Source organism: Grampus griseus, assembly GCF_964374135.1.
Source record: "Grampus griseus genome assembly, chromosome: 4".
NCBI classification, from domain to species: Eukaryota; Metazoa; Chordata; class Mammalia; order Artiodactyla; family Delphinidae; genus Grampus; species Grampus griseus.
Window position 1 is genome coordinate 47442332 of NC_138997.1, and position 26091 is coordinate 47468422.

A 26091-nucleotide genomic window follows, 5' to 3' on the forward strand; every position below is an offset into this window, starting at 1 on the left:
AGCTTCACAACAATAAAACTGATCTTTAATTAAGCATCTAAGTATCTCTGAAAATTTGTAGATCTGCTGCTCCTGTTTGCCACTACTGGTCCACTATGTGTGGTTGAGAGCCTGCTCTCAACTGCTTTACTTTCAAGTTCAGTTCAGGGGACCTAAAGGACAATTACTTTATTTCAACACGCTTCATGATTTTAGGTTGTTCTGAATTTATCTCACCATGAACATTTTCTCTATAAGCATATGAGTAAGATTTCTTATTTTAAGTAAATGAAGAACAATATTTTTAAAAAATGGAATTTTCAATTATTTGTGTTATTTGGGAACTTATTGCAGAACAATGGAGCTGTGTATATAGAATAGGAGAATAGCTCAACTCTGACGGTGAAACTGATTTATGGAAGCCAGTGGTTTATGTAATCGAAAGAGTTAAATTTCCACGAATTTATGAAGTTATAAACTAATTTTTCAGAAAAGCTCTCTGTGCAGGACTCCTGAATACATCTAGGAAACACACTTTCCAGCATAGCCATATGGGTTACTGGCTGTAATGTTAAAATCCAGATCCTCCCAAGCTTTAAAAAAATGTCATATTTTTCTTTCTCTCTCTGCATGCACAAATTTTTGTCTTTGAACTTTCATTTCTTAAAGATGAGTTGGTACTGTATGGAAAAGTGAGACAACATAATGTCTTATAAAAACTCTAAAGGAGAAAAAATTCAGAACTTTCTACTTTAATCTTGGAGTAAATTTCATAGTTTAGGAAGATGGTCAATAATGCTTAAGCTAGCAATGACATGTATTGATTAGCTTTATTTTAAAAAGTCTAGGGACAGAGTTGGAACTCCAAACATGGCTAAAATCAGGGCCTCAAAAACTGTCATCAGGAGTTAGAATCTCTTCCATGCTTCTCATTTTTTTCTCTCTGTTGTAATTTCATTCTCAGGCAGGCTATTGTCTTGTGGTGGCATTGATGACCTTTAGAAAAATCTAAGATTTCATTGTGCTAATTTAGCAAGGCAATCTGAAAAAGAGAACTTTTCCTCCCAGACAATTCCCATAAAAATCCCAGGGCTGATTTTTATTGGTCTGGATTAGATAGCATGCCTGCCTCTCAATTAATAGCTAGTATTGGATGATGGAATGCTCTGATTGCCCCTGGGGTCAGAGGTGAGGTAAGTACACCTAAACCAGGTACAATGAAGGTGAAGCAGGATGATATTCCAAAGCAAAAGTGAGGTGCTATTTTCAGAAGGGGCATGGATGCTGGCAAGGCAAACAAATGAATTGTTACTGCATTTTACTACATACCATATATTTCCCTAGCCATGCAAACACAAACTGTCTGAAGGATAAATCAATTTTGATCAGGTGTGAGAAGCACCTGAATGTGTGCTCACTCAGAGAAGGCTCCTTAGTCCCTCAAGCAAATGGACTTCAATCTATCCAAGGCACCAATCTGTAGACACACGTTTTTGTCCAGTCCACCTAGACAGGCCTGAACCCTGATGGTAACATGTGTTAGGCTCAAGCTGGGAACCCTAGTATATACCAAGTTTGACTCATCTTTCTTATTGACTTCTTTTTGCTTAATGGCCCATTTTTTCTATTAAATGCTTTGTTAATTCCTAAGTAAGTTCTTGCCGCTCAAAGGTCTGCAGTTTGGCATAATTTATTGCCTAATATAGACTGCTGAAGGAAGCCAAATTTTTTTTCTGCTGCACCACTTAAAGACTTTTGACCCTCAGAGAGTAAAAATAAGAGGAAGGGAATAAATCATGATGAAAGAAAGAAGAATTGGGACTCTTCACATTAGACGGTAAGTCGATAATATTTGGAAGAAATCCATCTTAGAGTGATTATGATTTAAGAAGGAAAATATAATCATGAGGTTTTCTGTCCATTTATAGTTTGATAAAGAAAAGAACAAACACGATGATAACAAGTCTGCCTGAGAGAACTCGAAAGCCCAGTATCGTGGGTCCTTGGAAATATGTCCTTGACACCCCTGTTAAAATTTAGACTGAGAAATAAGGGTCGTCATAACCCCCAGCCCTCAAGGTCTTGAGTGTCTAATATAATCAGAATACTTCAAGTGCCTAATAATAATAATTAAGGTTTAGGTTGAGATACAAAGGTCATGATCATTTCAAGACACAGTCAGTTTTATTTGAATGCTTGTTTTGAAAATGTGCATTTATTCCAACATAAAGGAACAGTTTGAGCATAATAAGAATTCTGTGTTTGCTTACACATGATTTCACTCGAGAGAAGCACTAGATGAATGCACAAAGCTGTTGATCTGAGCTTAGTAGACTACACCAAACACACACACATGCCCAAATCGCAAATGTGTGCCAGCTACATTGATTCAGGTTGGTGTTAAGAGCATCTGCTGTTACAACTTTCTATCCAGTTTCTATAATCCTTCCCCTATCATTTCACAAGCAAACTTCAGGTGTTTTTTGAGATAATGTACCCTACATACTGAACTATTTACATATTTAATTATTTCTTTGTGTATCTTTAATCATTTAAAATGTACAATAAGACTATGCTACTGTTTATATTGAAGTATAATTAACTTACAATATTATATTGGCTTCAGGTGTGCAACACAGTGATTTGATATTTTTGTACATTATGAGATGATCACTGTGATAAGTCTACTTACCATTTGTCACCATAAAAAGTAATTACAATATTATTAACTATATTCCCTATGCGCATTACATCTCTGTGACATTTATTTTGTAACTGGAGGTTTGTACCTCTTAGTTCCCTTCCCCCCCACAATGCCCATTCCCCCACCCACCTCCCCTCTGGAAACCACTCATTTGTTCTCTGTATCTATCAGTCTGTTTCTGTTTTGTTGTTTGTTGATTTCTTTTGTTTTTAAGATTCCACATAAAAGTGAAATCATATGGTGTTTGTCTTTCTCTATCTGACTTATTTCACTTAGCATAATACCCTCTAGGTCTATTCATGTTGTCACAGATGACAAAATTTCATTCTTATTTATGGCTGAGTAATATTCCATTGTATGTGTGTGTGTGTGTGTATATATATATATATACCACATCTTCTTTATCCATTCATCTATCCATGATCACTTAGGTTACTTCTATATCTTGGCTCTTATACATAATGCTGCAGTGAACATCAGAGTTCATATATGATTTCCAATTAGTGTTTTCATTTTCTTTGGATAAATACCCAGAAGTGGAATTTCTGGATCATATCGTAGTTCTACTGTAAAATTTTGAGGAACCTCTATACTGTTTTCAATAGTGGCTGCACCAATTTACATTCCCACCGACAGTGCACAAGGGTACCCTTTTCTCCACTTCCTCACCAACACTTGTTATTTGTTTTCTTTTTGATGGTAGCTATTCTGACAGGTGTGAGGTGATATCTCATTGTGGTTTTGATTTGCTTTTCCCTGAAGATTAATGATGTTGAGCATCTTTTCATGTGCCTGTTTGGCCATCTGTGTGTCTTCTTTGGAAAAATGCCTATTTAGATCCTCTGCCCATTTTAAATCTAATTCTTTTTCTTTTTGCTATTGAGTTGTATGTGTTCTTTATATATGTTGGATATCAGACATATCATTTGCGAGTATCTTCTCCCATTCAGTAGATTACCTTTTCGTTTTGTTAATGGTTTCCTTCCCTTTTAGTTTGATGTAGTCCCATTTGTTTATTTTTTCTTTTGTTGCTTTGCCTGAAGAGACAGATACAAAAAAAAAAAAAATACTGCCAAGATTGATGTCAAAGAGTGCCTATATTTTCTTCTAGGAGTTTTATGATTTTAGGTCTTACATTAAAGCATTTAATCCAGTTTTAGTTTATTTTTGTTTATGGTGTAAGAAAAATTATTTCATTCTTTTTCAGGTAATGGTCTAGTTTTCTCAACACCATTTGTTGAAGAGACTGTCTTTTCCCCATAGTGTACTCTTGCCTCCTTTGTCATAGATTAACTGACCACATAAATGTGGGTTTATTTCTGGGTGCTCTATTCTGTTCCACTGATCTATGTGTCTGTTTTTGTGCCAGTACTATACTATTTTGATCACTATAGCTTTGTAGTATAGTTTGAAACCAGAGAATGTGATGCTTCAAGTCTTATTCTTCTTTCTCAAGAACACTTTGGCTATTTGGGGTCTTTTGTGGTTCATACAAATTTTAGGATTATTTGTTCTAGTTCTGTGAAAAATGCCGTGGGTATTTTGATAGGGATTGCATTGAATCTGTAAATTGCTTTGGGTAGTATGGACATTTTAACCATAATTCTTCCAACCAATGAGCAAAAAATATCTTTCTATTTGTTTGTATCTTATTCAATTTTTTTTCATTAGTGTCTTATAGTTTTCAGAGTACAAGTCTTTCAACTCCTTGGTTAAATTTCTTCCTAGGTATTTTGTTCTTCTTGAGGCAATTGTAAGTAGGATTGTTTTCCTAATTTCTCTTTCTGATAGTTTGTTATTAATGTATAGAAATGCAACAGATTTCTTCATATTAATTTTGTATCCTACAACTTTAATGAATTCATTTATTATTGTTAATTGTTTTTTGGTGGAGTTTTTAGGTTTTCTATATAGAATATCATGCCATCTGCAAATAGTGACAGTTTTACTTCTTCCCTTCCATTTCAGATGGATTTATTTCGTTTTCTTGTCTGATTGTTATGGCTAGGAAATCCAGTACCACGTGAATAAAAGTGGTGAGAGTGGGCATCCTTGTCTTGTTCCTGATCTCAGAGGAAAAGGTTTCAGCATTTCACCATTGAGTATGATGTTACTTGTGGGCTTGTCATATACAGTCTTTATTATGTTTAGTTGTGTTCCCTCTACACCAACTTTGTTGAGAGTTTTTATCACATCTTGATGTTGACTTTCGTCAAATGCTTTTTCTGCATCTATGGACATAATCATATGATTTTATCCTTTGTTTTGTTAATGTGGTGTTTCACAATAACTGATATGCAGATATTAAATCATCCTTGCATCCCTGGAATAAATTCCACTTGATCATGGTGTATGATCCTTTTTATATATTGTTGAATTCGGTTTGCTGATATTTTGTTGAGGGTTTTTGCATCTATGTTCACCAGGGATATTGGCCTGTAATTTTTCTTTTGAATTTTATTTACTTATTTTTTATACAGCAGGTTCTTATTAATTATCTATTTTATATATATTAGTGTATATATGTCAATCCCAATCTCCCAATTCATCCCACCACCACCACCGTGCCAGCCTGTAATGTTCTTTCTTTCTCTTTTTCTTTCTTTTTCTTTCCTCCTTTCTTTCTTTCCTCCTTTCTTTCCTCCTTTCTTTCTTTCTTTCTTTCTTTCTTTCTTTCTTTCTTTCTTTCTTTCTTTCTTTCTTTCTTTCTTTCTTTCCTTCCTTCCTTCCTTCCTTCCTTTCTTTCTTTCATCTTTCTTTCTTTCTTCTTTTTTGTGTGTCTTTGATTTTTGTATCAGGGTAATTCTGGCCTCATAGAATGAGTTTGAAAGCACTCCCTCCTCTACAGTTTTTTGGAATAGTTGTAAAAGGGTAGATATTAACTTTTCTTTAAATGTGTGGTAGAATTTTCCTGTGAATTGATCTGATCCTAGACTTTTGTTGGGAGGTTTTGATTACTGATTCAGTATCATTACTACTAATTGTCTGTTCATATTTTCTATTTCTTCCTGATTTAATCTTTGAAAACTGTATGTTTCTAGGAATTTATTCATTTCTTCTAGCCTGTCCAATTTGTTGTTGTATAGTTGTTTGTAGTAGTCTCTTGTGATTGTTTATATTTTTGTGGTATAAGTTGTAACTTCTCTTTCATTTCTGATTTTATTTGTTTGGGCTCTTTTTTTTTTCTTGATGAGTCTGGCTAAAGTCTGGCTAAAAATTTACCAATTTTGTTTATCTTTTCAAAAAACCAGCCCTTAATTTCGTTGATCTTTTCTACTGTTTTTTTATTGTCTCTATTTCTATTATCTTCACTTTGATCTTTATTATTCCATTCCTTATGCTAACTTTGGGCTTTGCTTGTTCTTCATTTTCTAGTTCCTTTAGGTGTAAAGTTAGACTGCTTGTTTGAAAATTTTCTTGTTTCTTGAGTAAACCTGTATTGCTCTGATATTGCCTCTTACAATTGCTTTTGCTGCATCCTGTAGATTTTGCAAAGTTGTATTTCCATTTTCATTTGTCTCAAAGTAGTTTTTAAATTTCTTATTTGGTATCTTTGTTGACCCATTCGTTGTTTAGTAGCATGTGGTTTAATCTCCATGTGTTTGTGTTTTTTCCAGTTTTTTCTTGTAATTGATTTCTAGTTTCATAATGTTTTGGTTGGAAAAGAAGCTTGATATGATATTAATCTTCTTAAATTTATTGAGATTTATTTTGTGACCTAATGTGATCTATCCTGGAGAATGTTCCATGTGCACTTGAAAAGGAAGTGTATTCTGTAGTTTGGGGATGCAGTGTTCTGTATGCATCTATTAAGCTCGTCTGGTCTAATGTGTCATTTAAGGCCAGTGTTTCCTCATAGATTTTTTTGTCTGGTTTATCTATCCTTTGATGTAAGTGGGGCGTTAAAGTCCTTACTATCATTGCATTACTGTTGATTTTTCCTTTATATCTGTTAATATTTGCTTTATATATTTACATGCTCCTATGTTGGATGCATAATTATTTACAAATGTTACATCCTCTTCTTGGATTGATCCCTTTATGATTATGTAATGCCCTTCTTTGTCTTTTGCTGCAGCTTTTTTTTTTAACTTTATCATATATGAGATTGCTGCCCCCGGCTCTCTTTTTGTTTTAATTTGCATGGAATATCTTTTTTTATCCCTTAACTTTAAGTCTGTGTGTATTTAGATCTTGTAGGCAGCATATAGATAGGTCTTGTTTTTTTATACATTCAGCCACTCTAAGATTTTTGATTGGAGAATTTAGTACATTTATATTTAAAGTGATCATTAATAGGTATGTTCTTATTGCCATTTTGTTAACTGCTTTCTGTTTTATAGTTTTTCTCTATTCCTTCTTCTTCTCTTTGTCTCTTCCCTTGTGGCTTGATGATTTTCTTTAGTGTTTCTTTTTTTTAATGCGTCACTGACAAAGTTTTTGAGTATTATACCCTTAGCCTTAGTTATCTCATAAGACTTGTGGTTTTTATTGCTTAAATTTGCAGTGTGATAACTTTTTTAGGAAGGCATATGTCACGTTATAAAAAAGAAAACTGTGACTGTATTAAGTATCGATAAGAATTTCAACAGGAGTTTCAAATGTTTAATAATTGTAAGTAAAATTTATTGAATGAGTACTGTGTTCTAAATATTTTACATACTTAGCTATCAAATTTAACTTAATCCTAAAATGACCATATGGGTTAGATGTAATTATTATCCCCATTTCATAAGGGAGGCAACTGAGATTTAGAGGGGTTAAATAATTTATTCTCCATCGCATAGCTAACAAACAGTTGGGGCTCAAAACCCAGCCCTCTGAGATTTCAGATCCTGCTTTAGACAGCATTAACCAAGTGACAGCCATGGTCAAAGTACTGTGCTAAGTGAAGTAGGCCTCAGAACTGGACAGCCTTGTGGTAAAATCCAGGTTCCACCACCTACTAGCTGCATATCACTGAACAAGTTACTTAAACTTTCTAAATTTCAGTTTCCTGATCTGAAAAATAATAATAAAATAGCTAATATTCATTAAATACTCACTGTTACCCTCCAAACAGCTCTAGCAGATAAATATTATCCTTTTTCTACATACGACAAAACTCAGGCTTAGAAAAGTTAAGAAACTTGGTCAAGGCAGCACAGCTGGTAGGGGGTGGAGCTGGGATTTAAGCCACAGACTTTTCAACTCCAAAGACTGGTATTTTTAACTGCTATTCATCACAGTTCCCAATAAAACCTTCCTCCAGGCTGTCTTTGAGGACTGAAAGAGATGCTGTATAGAAGTAACTTAGCACTGTGCCCAGTCTATGGTATGAACTTAATGAAGTCTATTATTATTATTATTATTACCACCACTGGAACTTAGCCAAGAACAAAAATCATTATAACACAAGGCAGAATGTAAGCACTATTTGAGAGGTTAAAGAAAATAATAATCAAGGAGTTCAAAGGAAAGGAGAGATATTTGTAAATAGCATAATTCTTCAAGGAGAAGGCAGGATTTGAAAAAAATTGTATAGGATCTTGACACACAGAGATGGAGGAGGGTAATACATGTGGAGGGAAAAGCAGAGACCCTAACACAGAGATAGGAACTGTGAGGTCTGTTCAGAGAGCAGAGGGCAGCTGGTGGCTGCAGCTGATGGTCTGAGTAGGGAGCCCTTGGAGGGTACATGAGAAAGAGACCACCAGAGCCTCCCTGTGGAAGGCCTCACACTACTGGGAGGGGAGCCTTTGTTAAACATGGTGCGCAACGGGGAATCAGGTTTGTTTTTGAGCAGGGAGTTAACATAAGCAGGATTGAACACTGAGAAAACAAATCTGACAAAGATTGTAGCAGAGAGTGACTGAGGGCATGGGCAGGGCAGAGAGTCTGAGTCATTGGATGCTGCCCCTGCCAGCTTCCAGGTGAGTGTGGGTTCTCCTAAAGAATCTGAGATTCTTTTATGGCTTGAGTGGTTTTCAGTACAACAAGGCCCTCTGCAGGTACTCTGATGATTAGACTCAGAGGAATTTAGATGAGGCAGGATCTTAAAATTAATCCAGTCAAAGAACCATGGAGGCAGACTTTAAGGTCTATAGGAACTCTGAATGGGAAGCATAGTGACAGAAGCAGGCTGCATGTCAAGGGCTCACTCCTTCTGATCAAAGCTATGTAAGAATACAGGGTCAGAGCTCTATCTCCTATTTTTCTAGGACATCCCCTATATCTCCTATTTTTCTAGAATCTAGAAAAGCTGGATTTTTATACTAAAACATCTTGATTTCTAAATATGGGCTTGATTTAAAACAAACATCATGAAAGCCAAAGGAAATATGCCTGTGGACTGGATCTGCCTTTTAGGCTGCACATTTTCAACATATGACTTTCGACTAGGAAGGGAGTGTGGAGGTCATCTCTAGAGTGTAACTTCTTCACTTAACAGACAAGGATAGCCTGTCCAAAGGGCCCCAGCAAAATTAGACAATCATACAGCCAGACTAGATCACAGGTCCTTGAAGTGTCCATCCATTGCAGATTTTTTTTAATGTTCCTTCCAGTTTTTGCCCCAAGCTGGACCACTACCATTGACTGTTTTTCTCTAAGGTATATATGGCACTAGGGTAGGATTGAGAGTGATGTGTTGGAAGGAGGTTGATGAGATTTTCCTATAGATGTGAAAAACACTCACTCGTCATCTCATTACCAAACTGAACCAAGAGTGTCCCAGTTAGGATAACACTGGTACCAGCAAACCCTTGTCCACAAACAGGGATCAAGTGTTCCCAAATGACCACCTCATTCTCTATGTCCTGAGGATAAACCAGGGTTCATTTACAGTCTAAAGTCTCTCCCCAGACTGTACATTCAACTGTCAACAGGTACTTGACGCTTGTTCTGGCCCCACCCTAAGGAAGATCTGCTGCATATTTTAATAATCTTCAGATGACAGCAGGGAATTTTTGTGGTTGATCCATGACAAAGGTCATTATTTTATATATTTTAAAGAAAAGAACTTTTTTTCATTTGTATACAAATCTCTTGGGTGTATCTCCAAGCTCATCAAGAAACCAACCCCCAACACTAGTATTTCTCATAAAATATTGGGAAGCATTATCATCTAGGGTTTAGATGAGGGACTTTGGCATTAGATCTATCTGGTTCATGTCTAGGCTCTGCCACTTAGAGGCTATGTGACCTTGAAAAAGTGAATTGCCTTCTCTAAGCCTCAATTACATATAGGTGTGGATTAATTAAAACAAAGCTAGGGCTTCCCTGGTGGTGCAGTGGTTGGGAGTCCGCCTGCCGATGCAGGGGACGCGGGTTCGTGCCCCGGTCCGGGAGGATCCCACATGCCGCGGAGCGGCTGGGCCCGTGAGCCATGGCCGCTGGGCCTGCGCGTCTGGAGTCTGTGCTCCGCGGTGGGAGAGGCCACAACGGTGAGAGGCCAGCGTACCGCAAAAAAAAAAAAAACCAAAGCTAACAATGCTTTTCAAATATTATAAGTGTTTATAAATGATAGCCATATTACACTATTACTTTAACTTGCTTTGTGAAGGGACTTAATATTGAATCAATATTTTTGTGCAATTAAAAAAATCTGTATATGCCATTTTTTTCCAGAAAGATGGGAAGCCTAATTAACACTCTCTTAACACTGCTAGTTTGATACCTGCTTGCTTATGGTCTTAACGGAATTTCAATCTAAATGACTTCTGCTCCAATATTATCTGAGACATAAAAATTACCAAGAAAGGCCATGAAGTATAGAGATAAGACCCGATTAAACAATTGAAGTCTTCTTGTTACCATATCATCACATTCCTAATCTTTAGGAGATGCTTCTCTGGAAGCTGTGGGTGTTGTCCACAATCCATAACAGCCCTCGTGTTCAGTTTTGGCAGAGGAGTGAAATGTCCAGATGGGACACATTTATTCATGTGGGTATTCTCAAGGAGTCTAGCCTTTGAATTCTTAGGATATTGACTACTTAGGCCCTTGCACTCTGAGTTGTGCATTCATTGAACATCTCACAGAAATTTGGAGCTGAAGTTGGAAGATATGCTTCTGAATATGCTACTGACTAGAGCTGTGCCAAAAGGTTGGACAGAAACGTGGACTCATGCAGATTAGCAGCGCCAGGCTCACAAATTAAATTTCAACACTTCCAGCTCATCTTGGCAACTGCTAATATCCTGATGTCATGCAATCATGATGTAAGCCAGAAAGAGTGGTATTTTGCAACAGAGAGATTCTGGTAACCCTTCCCATGAGTATGAGTTGTAGGATATCAATATTTATATCATACCATAGAATGTGTTACAGTTTGTAAGACAGAGAAGTTAAATTGTTTACTCATGTCCTCTGTGGCAAATCATCCTATGTTCAACATCAAAAGGTTAAATTAGTCAGACTTTTTTTTTCAATTACGTGTAATGAATAGAAATCTTCTTGACATCATCAAAATAGATGTTTCATAATTAAGGGTTGTACTGTGCCAGGAAACACTAAAAGATGGAATGTGTTATGATTTCATCTACTTTCCAACATTATAAAAACATAATTATACAAAAAAGTAATTTGGAGAAAGAAGATACAATAACAGGCAGTTAAAATTCCCTTTTTGTAAATTTACTCACTCAAGCACGACTGAAGTTATAGTGTTTGCTCCCACAGCCATTATGCTCCAAAAGGCTAACTAATGACTCACTCATGAATATCGATGACCTAAACATGTGTTCTCAAGAACTGAAGGGCAGAAACAGGAAGGAGACAAAATGGGAAATAAAAGAAATTGATGAACCCCTTCGCCCGTTTGATTTAGTCAAAGATGCCAGAAACATGTTCTCATTTCTTTCCTAAATGACCCACCTCACCTAATAGCTGAAAATGTAGTTCTGATGCCAGGGTTTCACTGGTAGGCTTTTTTCAGGGTCTTATTGCATATAGGAAAAAATAGAAAATGAAAAATTTGCAGAACATCTTATACTTATGCATTTTCCTACTTAAGGCCTGCTTACATGTGTAAATATTACCATAGGAATGCCAGGGATTCCTTCCCGGAAAATGAACTCTAGCAGTTTATCACAAGATTCTTTTGTATGACGGACCATAAACAGATAGCTTCTCGTTAGCTACACTGTAAATTTCCGTATACTTAGGGACTTCCCTGGTGGCGCAGTGGTTAAGAATTTACCTGCCAATGCAGGGGACACCGGTTCGAGCCCTGGCCCAGGAAGATCCCACATGCCGTGGATCAACTAAGCCCCTGAGCCACAAGTACTGAGCCTGCAGTCTAGAGCCCACGAGCCACAACTACTGAGCCCATGTGCCACAACTACTGAAGCCTGCACACCTAGAGCCTGTGCTCTGCAACAAGAGAAGCCACTGCAATGAGAAGCCCGTGCACCTCAATGAAGAGTAGCCCCTGCTCGCTGCAACTGGAGAAAGCCCGTGGGCAGCAACGAAGACCCAACACAGCCAAAAATAAATAAATAAATTTATAAAAATAAATAGATAAATAAATAAATTTCCATATATGTGGTCTCACTGGGTGGATTTTATAATGTTAATGTATACTCTTCCACAGGTGAAAAAAATTGAATTTCTATTGGTTTTATGTTTTGGTTTGGCATTCTGGGAATTTTAATTTGTTGATTAATATCAATTCAATTATGTTTACATTTTAGAAATATTTATAGACAGCAAATGTTATAACTTTTTAGGTTATCACCTCCTCAGACTCTACCCTTACTTCCTCTTCTTTTCATCGGGAGGCAGTCCTTAATTAAGCTTTAGTGTTTCTTCTTGGACTCTACCCAGCTTTTTAACACCTTTTTGAAATGCTCAGGAAAAGCCCAGCTTTCTAGGTGCGGTCACTGGAGTCACTGGGAGGAAGCTTCATCTCCCCACTCCTTGGTATGATGTAACCTCTGCATACTTTGAGAGGTCATGCAGAAAGTGCTGACATGCAATTCATCTGCATTAAATTCCTTCTGAAGGAAAAACAAAGCAAGTGAAATGCCTTCTATTCAAAGGAAAGCAGAATGTAGTTTTGTTTAGAAGTGAATGAAAAGTCACAACTTGATATAAGAGAAAGGCTTGCTACTAGGCTACCATTGTAAGAATATTCATGTTTGATCTTTTTTTAACCCATCTCATGATCAAAATTATTTTGCTTATCTACACCACAATAGAAAAAAAGTCCATAGTCTTAGATTGAATCTAAAAGAAAAATGGTAGATATTATTATTTTTAATTTCATGTTTTACTTCCTTTAAAAACAAATTCTTAAATTATTATTTTACAAACCAAATAATAAAATATACACCTAAGATGATATCCAGTGGGGTGAGAGGTGAGATCAGGGACAGAGATGGAGTTGAGAGGTGGAAAATATTCTCTCTTCTGTCACAATCAAATTTTAGAGTTAGAAGGACATTGTACAAACTGATCAAAGCCCAAAGAAATTAAGGGACCTGAACAAGACTATTCGAATTAGGTGGAAGAAATATGATTAGAGAGGAAGGACCCTAATTCTCAAATTGTTATTTCTACCAATATTCCGTTTTCTCTCCCTCTGTGCAAATCTTCTCTCCGGTACCCAGAAATGGTAAAGAAAATGTCCACCCGCTGTTGGCTGGTGAAAAATTCTTATGTCAAGTTCTTCAGTTTCTATTTCAGAGCCAATTGTAGAATTTTATTTGTTAGTAGAATTTTAGAATTTCAGTCCAAATAGATAATCGCCAGGTAATTCCACTAACAATAGGAGAAAGTGATGAACATAAGCATTCGGGGACCGGTGAGTCCAACACAAAATTTTATAATCCATGCAGAAACAAAACCTTTTTGCCTCCTCAGGGCTCAATATCCAGGTAGCTTTCAGTCATCAGAAACTCTTTAGCTTATTCCATATTTCACAGTGTTGTCACAAGTTGGGTATCATTATGTTTGCCTTGGACATTCCATTTCTTTTCTCTAGCTTAGACTTTAATCATAAGTTTGGTTCACTGGAGGTGCCATAATACGAATGTCATCTGAATAGCTGACATCGCATTCTTTTAGACACCATGAAAGCATCATGTTTGGGATTTGGTCCGTAGAGCAGTGGTCCAGAATCCTGGTAGCAAGCATAGTGAAGGATCCAAGCTTGGCATTGCTTTGGCTGGCTGCAAGGTTGATAATTATTCCCATGAAATTTCACATCTGACGTAGTCAGAAGCACAAAACTCAGTCTCTCTGCAGTGAGAACAATAATCACACAACAGCAACAAACCCAGAGTAGGACTGTGAACTTGACCTCTGTCACTGTACCTTGTTTCCTTGGCTCCCGTGGCACTTTAAAAATGGCAAAGCCAAAGGACCAATGTTGAAATTTATTCTCTTGTTTCATCGTGATCCCAACTTTCTAGTCAGCTTAGGAAGTTTTGTTGTTTCACTTGAAAATTTCAGTTTTGGGCCCACTGATTTTCACCAATGACTCATGAAAATTTCTTACAAAGGCCTCATAGTGGTCTTCCTCCGGAACAGACATCGTAAGGTGATTTCAGTTTTAGACACCTGAAACAGAGTATTGGTTTTCATATGAATTTGCTGTTTGTATAGCTTACTGAGGATTATATAAATGCTCTGGTGTAGCAATTGCTCTTGGTATCCCACCCATATCCTCTTTACCCACTGGTATACCCATCCCCCAGCAGTTGTGGGTGTTAGTTAATAAGGCTCACAGTACCATCCTTCTCTAGAAGATTGTCCTCAGCCAAGAGAGGACTTTGCCTGAAGATTCCTAGGAGATTCCAAGCCCCTGCCAGGAGCACTCTGACACCCATGCCTGATGATGCTGGGTACTACAACCAAGATCCCTCACCTTCTTGGGATGGGTCAGCGATGCCAGTCATGTTCTAGGTCTCCCTTTGGAATCAGGCTGAGGATAGACTTCAGCTAAACTACATCTTTGCTTACCTTCTTCCTCTGTTCTAGCTTTCCTACTTCATTACAGATTTCACCTTTGAGCATTCCCTTGACCAGTCATCACTCAGTCAGGAGTCTCTATCTTAGGTTCAGCTTTTAGGGAACCTGATCCCAGCTATCTTGTTAATATTAAAAGGTCTTACTTCCTTTTTTATTGTCTTTCTTGGTCTCTTAGGCAACTGATATAACAGATTTTATATCAATTGATCCACAATTGATATTAACAGATTTTATTCTAAGATGCAATTTTTTTGTTGTTGTTTTTTGTTTTTGCGGTACGCAGGCCTCACTGCTGTGGCCTCTCCCGTTGCGGAGCACAGATTCCGGACACGCAGGCTCAGCGGCCATGGCGCACAGGCTTAGTTGCTCCGCGGCGTGTGGGATCTTCCCGGACCGGGGCACGAACCCGTGTCCCCTGCATCGGCAGGCGGACTCTCAACCACTGCGCCACCAGGGAAGCCCTCTAAGATGCAATTATTAAGCAATTTTTTTTTAATGTTGTATAATAATTTTTGGTCATTTTAAAAATGACAACTTAGTTAATGGAGTGCAGCAAGGGAAATGTATTTATACCTTTTCTTTAATGTATATCACATTATTTCTTGACTTTTCCCTATACATGGATTAAAGGAAAAATTGCCAGTGTGGAAAAGCCAGAAATAATGATTAATAATTAGTGCATGAGTAATTTATACTTAGTGGATCAAATTTATCTTGTTTAGCTTTTAACAGTAGACAGTATCTCCTGAATATACCCTCAACTAATGTCTGGGAAGAAGATGGCCCACATTTATCACACATTTTCATTCATTTAACACTCATGTTTTGATTTGTCCATTCAACAAATAATTACTGAGTGTCTATGGTGTGCCAGACATGGTGTTCGACACTTCATATAGTTGTGCACAAAACACATTAGTCTTTACCCTTGTGGGCCGACTGTCCTACACATTTATAACTTTGATGTAGGCAGACAGAGTTGGGGATGAAGGGAAACTGTAAATTGGAACTATCCTATTGCAACTGTGCGTAAATTTTTACCTCTTGTCTGGGTTTATGAGAAAAGGCATCAAAACAGATATGCAGAAACTTGCCAGATTTACAGCCATATTTTCACTAAAAAATTACATATGTCGGGCTTCCCTGGTGGCGCAGTGGTTGGGGGTCCGCCTGCCGATGCAGGGGACGCGGGTTCGTGCCCCGGTCCGGGAGGATCCCACATGCCGCGGAGCGGCTGGGCCCGTGGGCCATGGCCGCTGAGCCTGCGCGTCCGGAGCCTGTTGCTCCGCGATGGGAGAGGCCACGGCGGTGAGAGGCCCGCGTACTGCAAAAAAAAGAAAAATTACATATGTCAGTGCCTGGTACATTGTAGGGGCTCAGTGAATATTTCTCAAATGAATGAGTATCTAGTGACTTCATAATTTGTATTTTTTTCATACCTCTTTTTTATGTAGCAGTAAAAAATAACAAGAAAACCACTTAATAATAATCCAACGCCAATCCCAATTGCAATGTATTTTTCATAAGGATCCACAGCATATGAAGTTAAGGTCAAGTGCTCACACCTTTCTCCAGTATAACCAGCAAAACACCTTTAAAAAAAGAAAAGAATGTATAATTTTAAAACTCATGATAGAAACACAAATGGCAAATTTCGAAGAATGAAAAAATTTAATAAAAAGTGATTTTAATTAAAGAGGCCAATACCAAATGAAAGCCAATCTATTAAATGTATTGAAGAAGCCATGTATTTTACAATAATCATTTGATTAAGACCCCATATTAATGCAACTTCCCTCACTGGTAGGAGGGAAAGGTAGGACCCTTGCATGAGCTGATCTAGAAAATTGTTAACCTACTCTTTCATAGGAGGATGCTGAGCCAATCAACGATCATAAAAATGGTATCTCAGTTGATCTAGAACTTTATATTCCTGAAGTGTTTTTGCCATAGTCTGTTTCATTTTATCCTATAATCTATCCATAAAAACTTGGAAACTTCTTAGCATGTTGTTAAAAGTTGATTTGGATTCAGTAGTTTTGAGGTACGGTGTGAGCTTCTTCATTTTCAACAAGCTCCCAGGTTATACAGATGCTGCTAATCTAGGACCCATATTTTTGAGTAATGAAAACTAGGTAGGTTAGAAAAAGACCCCTTAGATATTCAAATACAAAGAGAATTGGTGAATCACGTTCAGATCATGTACCTTTTTTACTAGATAAGATGGAGGCGTGGGGAAATGTACTATGTGAAACACCATGTGAAACGAGGCATACCTTCTCCTTCTCCCATCTCTAGGGCTTGGGAAGTTCTTTGCAATTACCTGCAGATGGCTTTCTCCAGCTCATCGTGGAATGCACAAACACCATTGATGCAGTAACTATGGTGGTCTTCCAGGCAAGGATGTGAGGCCCTCAACGCTATGGGTCCTTCTGTGTAGCCAGCTAGAAAAAGGAGATACAGTATTAACAGATGAGGTGGGTCACACTTCCACAGTAGATTTGTAACACATATACAGCAAGGCCTTTAATTTTAGGAATATTCTTTGAGTGCTCTGTCATTTGAACTATTGATTGATTCCTTTGACAGGTTATATTTACAAAGGTTGGGTTAATATCATCTAAGACATATTAATGAATTAGGGGCTGGAGGTAGATTGATGATCATTCCATTCTTTGGAAACTATGTAATAAGATATAGATACAAGTTTGCCAAAAGGTGGCAGCATTGATTCTAGTCTTAGCATGCTGTCCTGGCCAAGGCTTTCTAAATATATGCCTGGATACAAATATATGCCTGGAAACAAATGAAATAATACAATTTTTTTCATTCTCCCCTTTACACCTGAGAAGTAAGCACTTAGGAAGATTTGGATTTATGGTTGGGAGATAATGAACTTGATTTCTTTTCATTCCCCAGAGAAGAGTGAGATGAGAATCCCCCCTTCTTCTTATGCAGACTACCTTAAGTAGCTAATGGAAAAGGGATTGTTTTCCCTTGTTATGAAGAGGTATTGTTATGACCTATACAGAAGAGGTATTGTTATGACCTATACATGAAGCCAGAAACAACTTATGGCTCAGGCTTAACATAGCTAAGACAATAACTTCAGATGTTAATTAGAAAATTTACTCAGTTAAGAGGCATTATGAGATTGTGGGAAAAGCCATGGAGTTGGAATTAGAAAACCTGGGTTTTGATTTCTAGCTTTAACACTATGCAAATGACCACACTTGGCGAAACCTTTGTGGTCAAGTGTGCAGAAGCCTCTTTATGGGAAACTTCCCTTTGGGAAGCTGTACTGTGGCAAAATACTTAGATTTCAGGATGCTTATCCTTCATTCCTTGATGTACTAAAGACATATACCTATACTATCCTTGAGGTTTATGCAGTGGGAATGACAAAACAGCATAAATGAGTCCTTTTTAGTATACTTTAATTACTGATTCTTAAATTCTTCTCAAGAAGAATTAGTGGCATTTTATTTTTGTCACTGTTATGAATAAACATATCTCCTCAACCTTAGTTATCATATTATATTCACCTTGCTAAGTAGATTAAGAGAATCATACTTATTTGTTTTCAGGAGAAAAAGATCTAAAAAGGCATACTTATTTATATTGAAAATACTAAATCTTTAGGTACTAAGTCACCAACAACATACTGTTATATAACTTCATTTTGGTTGAGAAGACACAACATTACCTTAAAATTCATATTCATTTTGTTAACTGTGGTATGGTAAATCTAATTTCTCATCTTGATAATTAATTCTAAGGGAGTGGGAATTTCTCATTATAAACTGTGGTAGATTCTTCCTACTTCAAGATTAAATAAGTTCAATTAACCAAGCCTGAACCAGGACTTACTAGAAAATGTGAGAATTGAAAGAAGACATTTCCAAAGAAAGAATATACTAGAGACTCATCTTTCCTCTAAGGAGAAGAATATTAGTTATAACTTCATGAAACTTTCCTGAGATACTGGATTCAGATTTTTAAGTTAAATGAAAAGCAGGGAACTAAAATTCACCCATCAAGAAAGCAAAGAAAAAACTACTGAAGTGATATATTCAATCCCTTTTGTCCATAATTATTACCTGTAACTTGGAGAATTTGACTTGCAGTTCACTATTAGGGAAGAAAAAAGGTGGTGATGGACACACTGTTATGTCACTGAGAGGAAACTGTACTTCTTTAATTCTCTACAGTATTATCTCTCAACAAAGATGTTTCCTCTTTGTTTAAAGGCTCAAGACATGAAGAATTTGGCTAAAAGTTATTCTAAAAGCCTCACTAATTTTATTTTGCAAATTGATATATATGCAAAAACTCAAATGAGCAAAGTATTTTAAGCAATTTTTTTTTTTTTTGTGGTACGCGGGCCTCTCACTGTTGTGGCCTCTCCGGTTGCGGAGCACAGGCCCCGGACGCGCAGGCTCAGCGGCCATGGCTCACGGGCCCAGCCGCTCCGCGGCATGTGGGATCTTCCCGGACCGGGGCACGAACCCGTGTCCCCTGCATCGGCAGGCGGACTGTCAACCACCGCGCCACCAGGGAAGCCCCACCAATAATTTTAAATTAAAAAAAATTTGCTTAAAAAAAATTTGCTTAGCCCCAAGAAGCCCTAGGCAAATTTTTTTTAATTTAAAATTATTGGTGGGGCTTCCCACCAAAATTATTGGTGAAATGAAGAATACTTAAATATTACTACCTTTCATATTCAGAAACAAAATATTTAACTTGATCTTCTTTTACTTGCGTGGCTCTGAGAGCAAGATATGGTGTTTCTTTGGTCCTAAGTCACAAAGCCCATCTTCACATCAGGGGGTGGTATGTGATTTGTGTGAGAATCACAACCACCTGATACACAGGTCTTGGCAGGTAAGTTTCCCAAGGTCACCTCTAAGAGTTCAGAGAGTTTGGGAAAATGCTGATGCTCAACAGTGGCCAGAAGCTATTTTAATAACAATAATAAAATATATCATCACCATCAACAACAAAAATTGGATACAAGTGGTTGGGAGGTATAGCATATACTAAAGCAACAACAAAAGCTCCCAATGACAAGAAGAAAGATCTTTCCAAAAATGAGGGAAAGTGGATTAAGGCTTCATCTGGTAACCATAATTTATTTGGCTGCAAAGCTCACAGTCACAGATCAAACTATAACGTCACTCATCAAGAATGCCAAAATAGGGACAAACTGCCTCTGGAAGCACATGGGTTATTGGGAATCCAGCAGGAATCAAGCAGAAAGGGTGGCATGTTTCACATCCAGGACAGTAACTGAAAACAACGTTTTCTCATTTGCTTCACTTCCTCCTTTTAAAAAGAGAATTGTTTGCTGACGCATTTACCCGTCACTTCCATTTAACAGCATCCTGATAAAAGATCGTCTAATAATAAAATATATATTTAAACATTTCCAGTGTTGCTTTTATCACAATCCAAATTTCTCTCAAACATTAAAAAAAAAGTCACTTAAAAAAAAAAAGTCACTTGAAATACAAAAGTGTGAAGAAAATACCTTCTGTTTTGTTAATGGTCCAGTCACTTTGCTGGGTTGTGATTGGGGGTGTTACAGTCCTGGCTGCCTCTTCAGTCAATGCTGTCACAGCTGTGTGAAGGGGGGGGAGGGAAGGCATCTTTAGCAGGTGAGCCTCCTTCTACATACCAGCAACAGATCAAAAGTTATTCTATCTAGTCCCACATCTGTTCTATTTTTAATTCATTTACATTTGAAATCCATAACCTGACAAGGGCAGTTTCTTGATAGTTTCTCTTGCATATCAATTCCACTCACTACATTATAGTTAGAGAAAGTAGAAACACATTAATTATTAAGAGGAAATAAATTTTATAAACTCATAAGATAAATTTTATTACATTTTATAAACTCATTCAATCACAAGGACACTATCATATCATATGTATCAACTACTCTTCAATTGTATAGAACAAACAATATAAAGATCTCAGAAAAGGAGGTGTCAAAATATGTTAAAAGAGGAACATACATTACATAAGAAACTAAATTAATTCACAAATTCCTTGCTTGGATCTTTGTCTTGAAGAACAACTGCTAAAAGCCAACTCCTCACTAATTCAGATAAAACAAATCCTATTCACATTTTACAATGACACAAAATTAACACAGCAAAAAGAAATGACCTACCATTGAATAAGATATAGACTGATATTGAAACTCCGAAAGCCATTTCCTGCACTTGTTAACAGTATCTTGCTCTTATCCTCCTAGAATGACGGGTGGAAGGCTTTTATTGAGCTCTCTCGGAGGCTTTCTTGCATTTATATTTCATGAAGCGTCATCTGGCAGTTCTTACCAATCAAAAAAATATGTCTTTCTGGCAGCAGCTTGAAGCCTTGAGGCATTCGTGTACTTGTTTAGGATACCTGTGTTATCTAGCAGTGTGATCAAATTTTCTTTTGAAACACTGGTTTCCTGTTACCTGTGGGCATAATCGTGTCTGTAAACATACTGAAAACAACAAAAAAGAATCTGAATTCAGGAAAAGCCCCCTTGGTGTGAACAGAATTATCCCAGCTACAAAGTTGATAGTGACCTATAAATGATTCCAAGAAAGGGGAGTTTTGATATTTCCAAAGTCGGAAACATCTTAACCTGTTCGTAAAAGAAATATCCCTGAAGCTGCAGTCAGTTACACTACTTTTCAGTACAGATTGGTTTCCACTGCAAATCAAGATATTTTGTAATTTATGGGCAGGAGAGAACAATTAAATGTGTGTAAAAATAAAGGTTTAATATTCCATTTTGGTTTTTGCTACTTAGTTTTACTATTTCAATTTCTGTAAAAATAATTGTTTTTAAGAGCATAAGATTTACATTTATGTCATTCTTCCATTTATTATTTTTCTGAGTAAATGGAATAGGCTACCGAGTTCTAGGAACTACAGTTCTTAAGTATATGCCCTAATGATTAGGCTCTAGAGAGAACCAGTAAAGCACTAAAATAATGATGATGATAATGATAATAATAATAGTAATAATAATAATAATGTCATCTCCATTAAGATAAAATTAAAATATTTATGTTTGGTACACCTAATGAATAGAAAGCTTTTAGTTTAATACAACATTCAAATTTTTCTTACTATTAATCTACTTATGATTATTAAAGTACCACTTTTAAGGCCAAAATATGTAATTATTGCTATTACTTTTTGTGACTATAGGAACTTCCATAAATTTTTCACTTGCCCCAAGTTATTATAAATAATTTATAAATATGTTTTGCTGAAGTATTGCAACTTTCGACCAGTAATTTCAATTGCTAATATTTTCTGTACCTTAAAAACCTGTTTAAGTCAAGATAGGTTGTCATTTGCATCATGTCCACCCAGAAAATTCAGTTTACCGGAAAGGATCCCGTTCACTATTCAAATATGAAGTTGGCTTTAGAAATCACACAAGAATGAGCTTGTTGAACTCATTATACCTTGGGCAATCACTTGCCACAGAGTCATCCTTTTAAAGTTAAAAGACTATCCTTGGCTTCCTTTAAATGTGCCTACAGTTCATATTCCTACTTTCGTAGAGTTTTAAACAACTATTTATTATTAAGACAAATTCTGGATACTGTTTTTCCCAAGCAAATCATATTTGAATTATAAGTCAAATAATCATCTCTGTATCACTGGTAAGAATTTAAGGAAAAATCATTTACAAAGGATTAGATAAACCACAGCCAACTGCAGTTTCAGGAGGAAGATGCTAGGTCTAATGTTAAATATGTTTATTTCTAAGACTGGGACATAGTACCACGACCATCTTTATAGTGACTGTTAACTGGCACTTGACAGTGCTTTGCATTTTGCAGAAGGTTTTCATACATATCTCAATTCTGTCTTCAGTAATCCCGGCCCCAACAAATCCAGTGCCTAATATATAGTGTAGAGTATACTCAATCAATCTGTCTTGAGTGAATAAAGAAATAAACAACAGGCCTTATTTTTATTTCCATATGACAAATAAAGAATGAAGACTCAAAAGAATTAAGTGACTTGCCAGAGGACACACCCTAGAGTCAGGACTTGAGCCCATGTTCAGATTCCAGATCATACGCCCTCTCCAGTTCCCCAGCTGTGTCCTCTGGTAGGAGTCAGTATACTGACCTTAGAGAAATTCAGATTATCTCCTAAGATCAAGATTTTAGTAAATTACCTTACCATAAGAATCTAAACAAATGAATTATGGCTTTTACACATGTTTGTGCTGAAAGAAGTGGACCACTGTCTCTCTAGATGTTTCTCCACTCTGGTGAATTAAGCCATATAATATAGAAACTCACCTACCACTTGAGCTTAAGAAAATAGCTCCAAGTCATCCCATATGTTTCTTTTCCTCTGGGACTCATCATGATGGATCCCACTTACACTCTATATAGGAAAACCTCCTATCTTCACATCTTCAATCCTCTCATCAGGGAGTCCTTCCGCAATCCTGAAGAATGGGAGAGGTGGGTACTGTAACATGGCCTCACGGATACTCGTATTCATTCTTGATACATGTTAGAGTCAAAAAGAAGGCTAAGAGCTGCAGCACCCCACTATCATTTTTCCCTCCGACCATTTTTCATCTTTTTAATTTATTCATCTCTCTATAGTTATAAGCATCTCTGGAAGTGTCTTCTCTTCCCTTCCCTTGCTGTTAAGTTTATTTTTTTCCTTCCCTTCTCCTACTTTCCCTTTCTTTCCCCTCCTTTCCTTTCTTCATCTCTCCTCTCTTTTCCTTCCTTTTTTCTTTTCTTTTTTTTTTTTTACTTATTTATTTTATTTATTTATTTTATTTTTGGCTGCATTGGGTCTTTGTTGCTGTGCGCAGGCTTTCTCTAGTTGCAGCGAGCGGGGGCTACTCTTCCTTGTGGTGCGCAGGCTTCTCATTGTGGTGGCTTTTCTTGTTACAGAGCATGGGCTCTGGGGCGCATGGGCTTCAGTAGTTGTGGCACGTGGGCTTAGTAGTTGTGCCTCTCGGGCTCTAGAGTGCAGGCTCAGTAGTTGTGATGCACAGGGTTAGCTGCTCTGCAGCATGTGGGATCTTCCCGGATCAGGGCTTGAACCCGTGTCCCCTGCATTGGCAGGCGGATTCTTAACCACTGCGCCACCAGGGAAGCCCCCTTTTTCTTTCTTGCTCTTTCACTAATAGCCAAAATTTGTTGCTGGACATTGGCAGGAAATGGTCATCAGCCCATTGTTTATCTCTCTCTAAACTTATTCTGTAATTCTCATGAATTCAGTAGCCTTTCATCCATTCATAAACCATTTTATGCCTGTAACATGTAATGTTTGTAAGACAAATAGAAAAGTCCTGCATAGACTCTGACCTCAAAGAACTAGAGGGGGCTAAGGAAAGTACATACATAACTACAGTGCTGGGTAGAGACGGATGACTGCCATGAATGTGTACATAAATGTGTATAAGAGTTCAGGGGTGGGACTTGGTCAAACTCTCACAGCATTTCTCATGGATGAGTTTCATTTGAAGTGAATCTTAAATAGCAAGTAGAATTTAGACATACAGTGATAAGAGAAAGGATTCTAGGTGGCAGGGGAGGTGGACACTGAGGGGAGGTAGAGTGATAGAATGAAAAGAGAGTGGGTTCCAGTTCACATCATCCTAACAGACCTTTCTTTGAATTCCAGTTCTACCTTTGCTATCCATTTGGCCTTTGCTGAGACTTTTTAATAACCTCAAGGGTTGATTTCCTCATATATCAAATGTGGATCGTCAGTAACAACAGTAACAAAAAAGTAGAGCATTTAGCACATGACAGGTGCTCAATTAAAGATAGCTGTTACTATCAAACAAGTGTAGAAAGATGCAGGGTGTATATAGTGGTCAATCAAGGTTAGGAATTTAGCGGTTAACACATGTTGATGCATCTTAAGTTTTCATCATTAGCCATGAATTATTCTCATACCAGACTGATACTATGTCAGGACTTTTATTTATGTATTATGCCATCATCACCTCAAACTCAACATGTCAAACTGAACATATTATCTCTTCTCCAAAATAAGCTCCTCTTTACAACTTCCTCATGATAATCAGTGATAACGTCTTCTAGGCTTTAACTACAACTCTCATCACTGACTAAATATCGTCTAAATTCTGATTTATCCAGGCTTTCTCTAATCTACTTCTGCTGTTTTCCAGCTATATTTCCACCACTCTGCAACAAACACTTTTCATTTCAGTCTGACTGTAGCCCTTGCTTTCATATATATATATATATATATATATATATATATATATATATATATATATATATATATATATATATATGCTAAGCTCATTCTCACCTCCATATCTTTATGTTATTTTTCAATCCTCATTAATTCTTCGGGGTCCTTTTTACAGATACGTGTAGAAGAGAACTTACTTCTCCAAACCTACTCCACAAGACAATCATATGTCTTTTATAGACCCCAAATATGCATAAGTAAAGTCATGATAACAATGAACCAACTTTATTTCCTTTATGTGTTGACAAAGGCTCCCTTCTTGACCAAACTTTAGACTTCTCATACTCCTTTTCTCAACTAGGCATCAACTTAGCCTGTTGAGCCCAGTTTTAGCAAAGAAATCTGCTTAGTTTCTGGAGAATCCCCCTGCCCTGCTCTTTGCACCCTTGTCCCTGCCATATCTGATCAAGTTCCCTATCTCCCACCCTTGATATCTGGCCTAACTGTAACAAGAATCCTGGTAAGCTAGTTTACAAGAATCCCTCTAGTCTTGTTATCTAATCAAGTTCCTCTCAGTAATTTTCCATCTACTGATCCCCTCACTCTCTTCATTGCCTATAAATCCATTGCTGTCTCAGCTATATTTAGAGTTTTCAATCTCTTCTATTGTGATAGTCTCGACCCCATTGCAATAGTCCTGAATAAAGTTGTCCTTATATTTTTAACAAATGTTAGATAATTTTTCCTTTATAGTGTTTTAATTGGTCTCTGGAAAGGCTCACTCCTGAATTTTAGCCTCACCAAAGGGGAAAAATATTTCCAAAAAATAACTCCTCCTGCATTTGGGGGTGGGGGAGGAGGAAGCTCAGAATTACAGACTTCACCTTTTCCATGTAAATGTATTTTGGGTCATTATGTTTGTTTTGCGAACGTGGGGCACTTAAATATTAAAAAGAGGGTCTTTCTGAAATGTTTGCTTGGGAGCTTTAAATTTAAACTTTTATCAGGGTTATTAGACACAGACTGATCTGGAATGGGCTATAGAACCTTTTCTTTCATGTTTGAGGAACTTATACATTTCCCCAGCATGCTCTGAAGAAACAGATAACAAATATATGAACAAAGAAACTTACAGATAGCTTAAAGAAAAAGAAGACAGGTATTCCTTTCCAAACTGGTTTTATTATACAGTTGAAATATTAATTATAAACATCTAGTCTATTTTC

The 26091-nt window shown here is 37.0% G+C and overlaps 1 protein-coding gene across 3 annotated transcripts; it reads right to left on the reverse strand.

Moving 5' to 3' along the window:
- Positions 1–14172: 14172 nt before the first annotated feature.
- EPGN (epithelial mitogen) lies at positions 14173–20859 on the reverse strand (the record flags this gene model as incomplete). 3 transcript variants are annotated; one of them, XM_082653409.1, is made up of 5 exons in its annotated part: positions 14173–14227; positions 16078–16230; positions 16962–17082; positions 20169–20258; positions 20817–20859. In XM_082653409.1, 5 exons carry the CDS (start codon positions 20857–20859, stop codon positions 14173–14175), a joined length of 462 nt encoding a protein of 153 aa, XP_082509535.1. The 3 variants fall into 3 exon arrangements, with proteins under 3 accessions (XP_082509535.1, XP_082509537.1, XP_082509536.1); XM_082653411.1 differs by lacking the exon at positions 16078–16230 and having other exon boundaries at positions 20196–20258; XM_082653410.1 differs by lacking the exon at positions 16078–16230.
- Positions 20860–26091: the final 5232 nt, after the last annotated feature.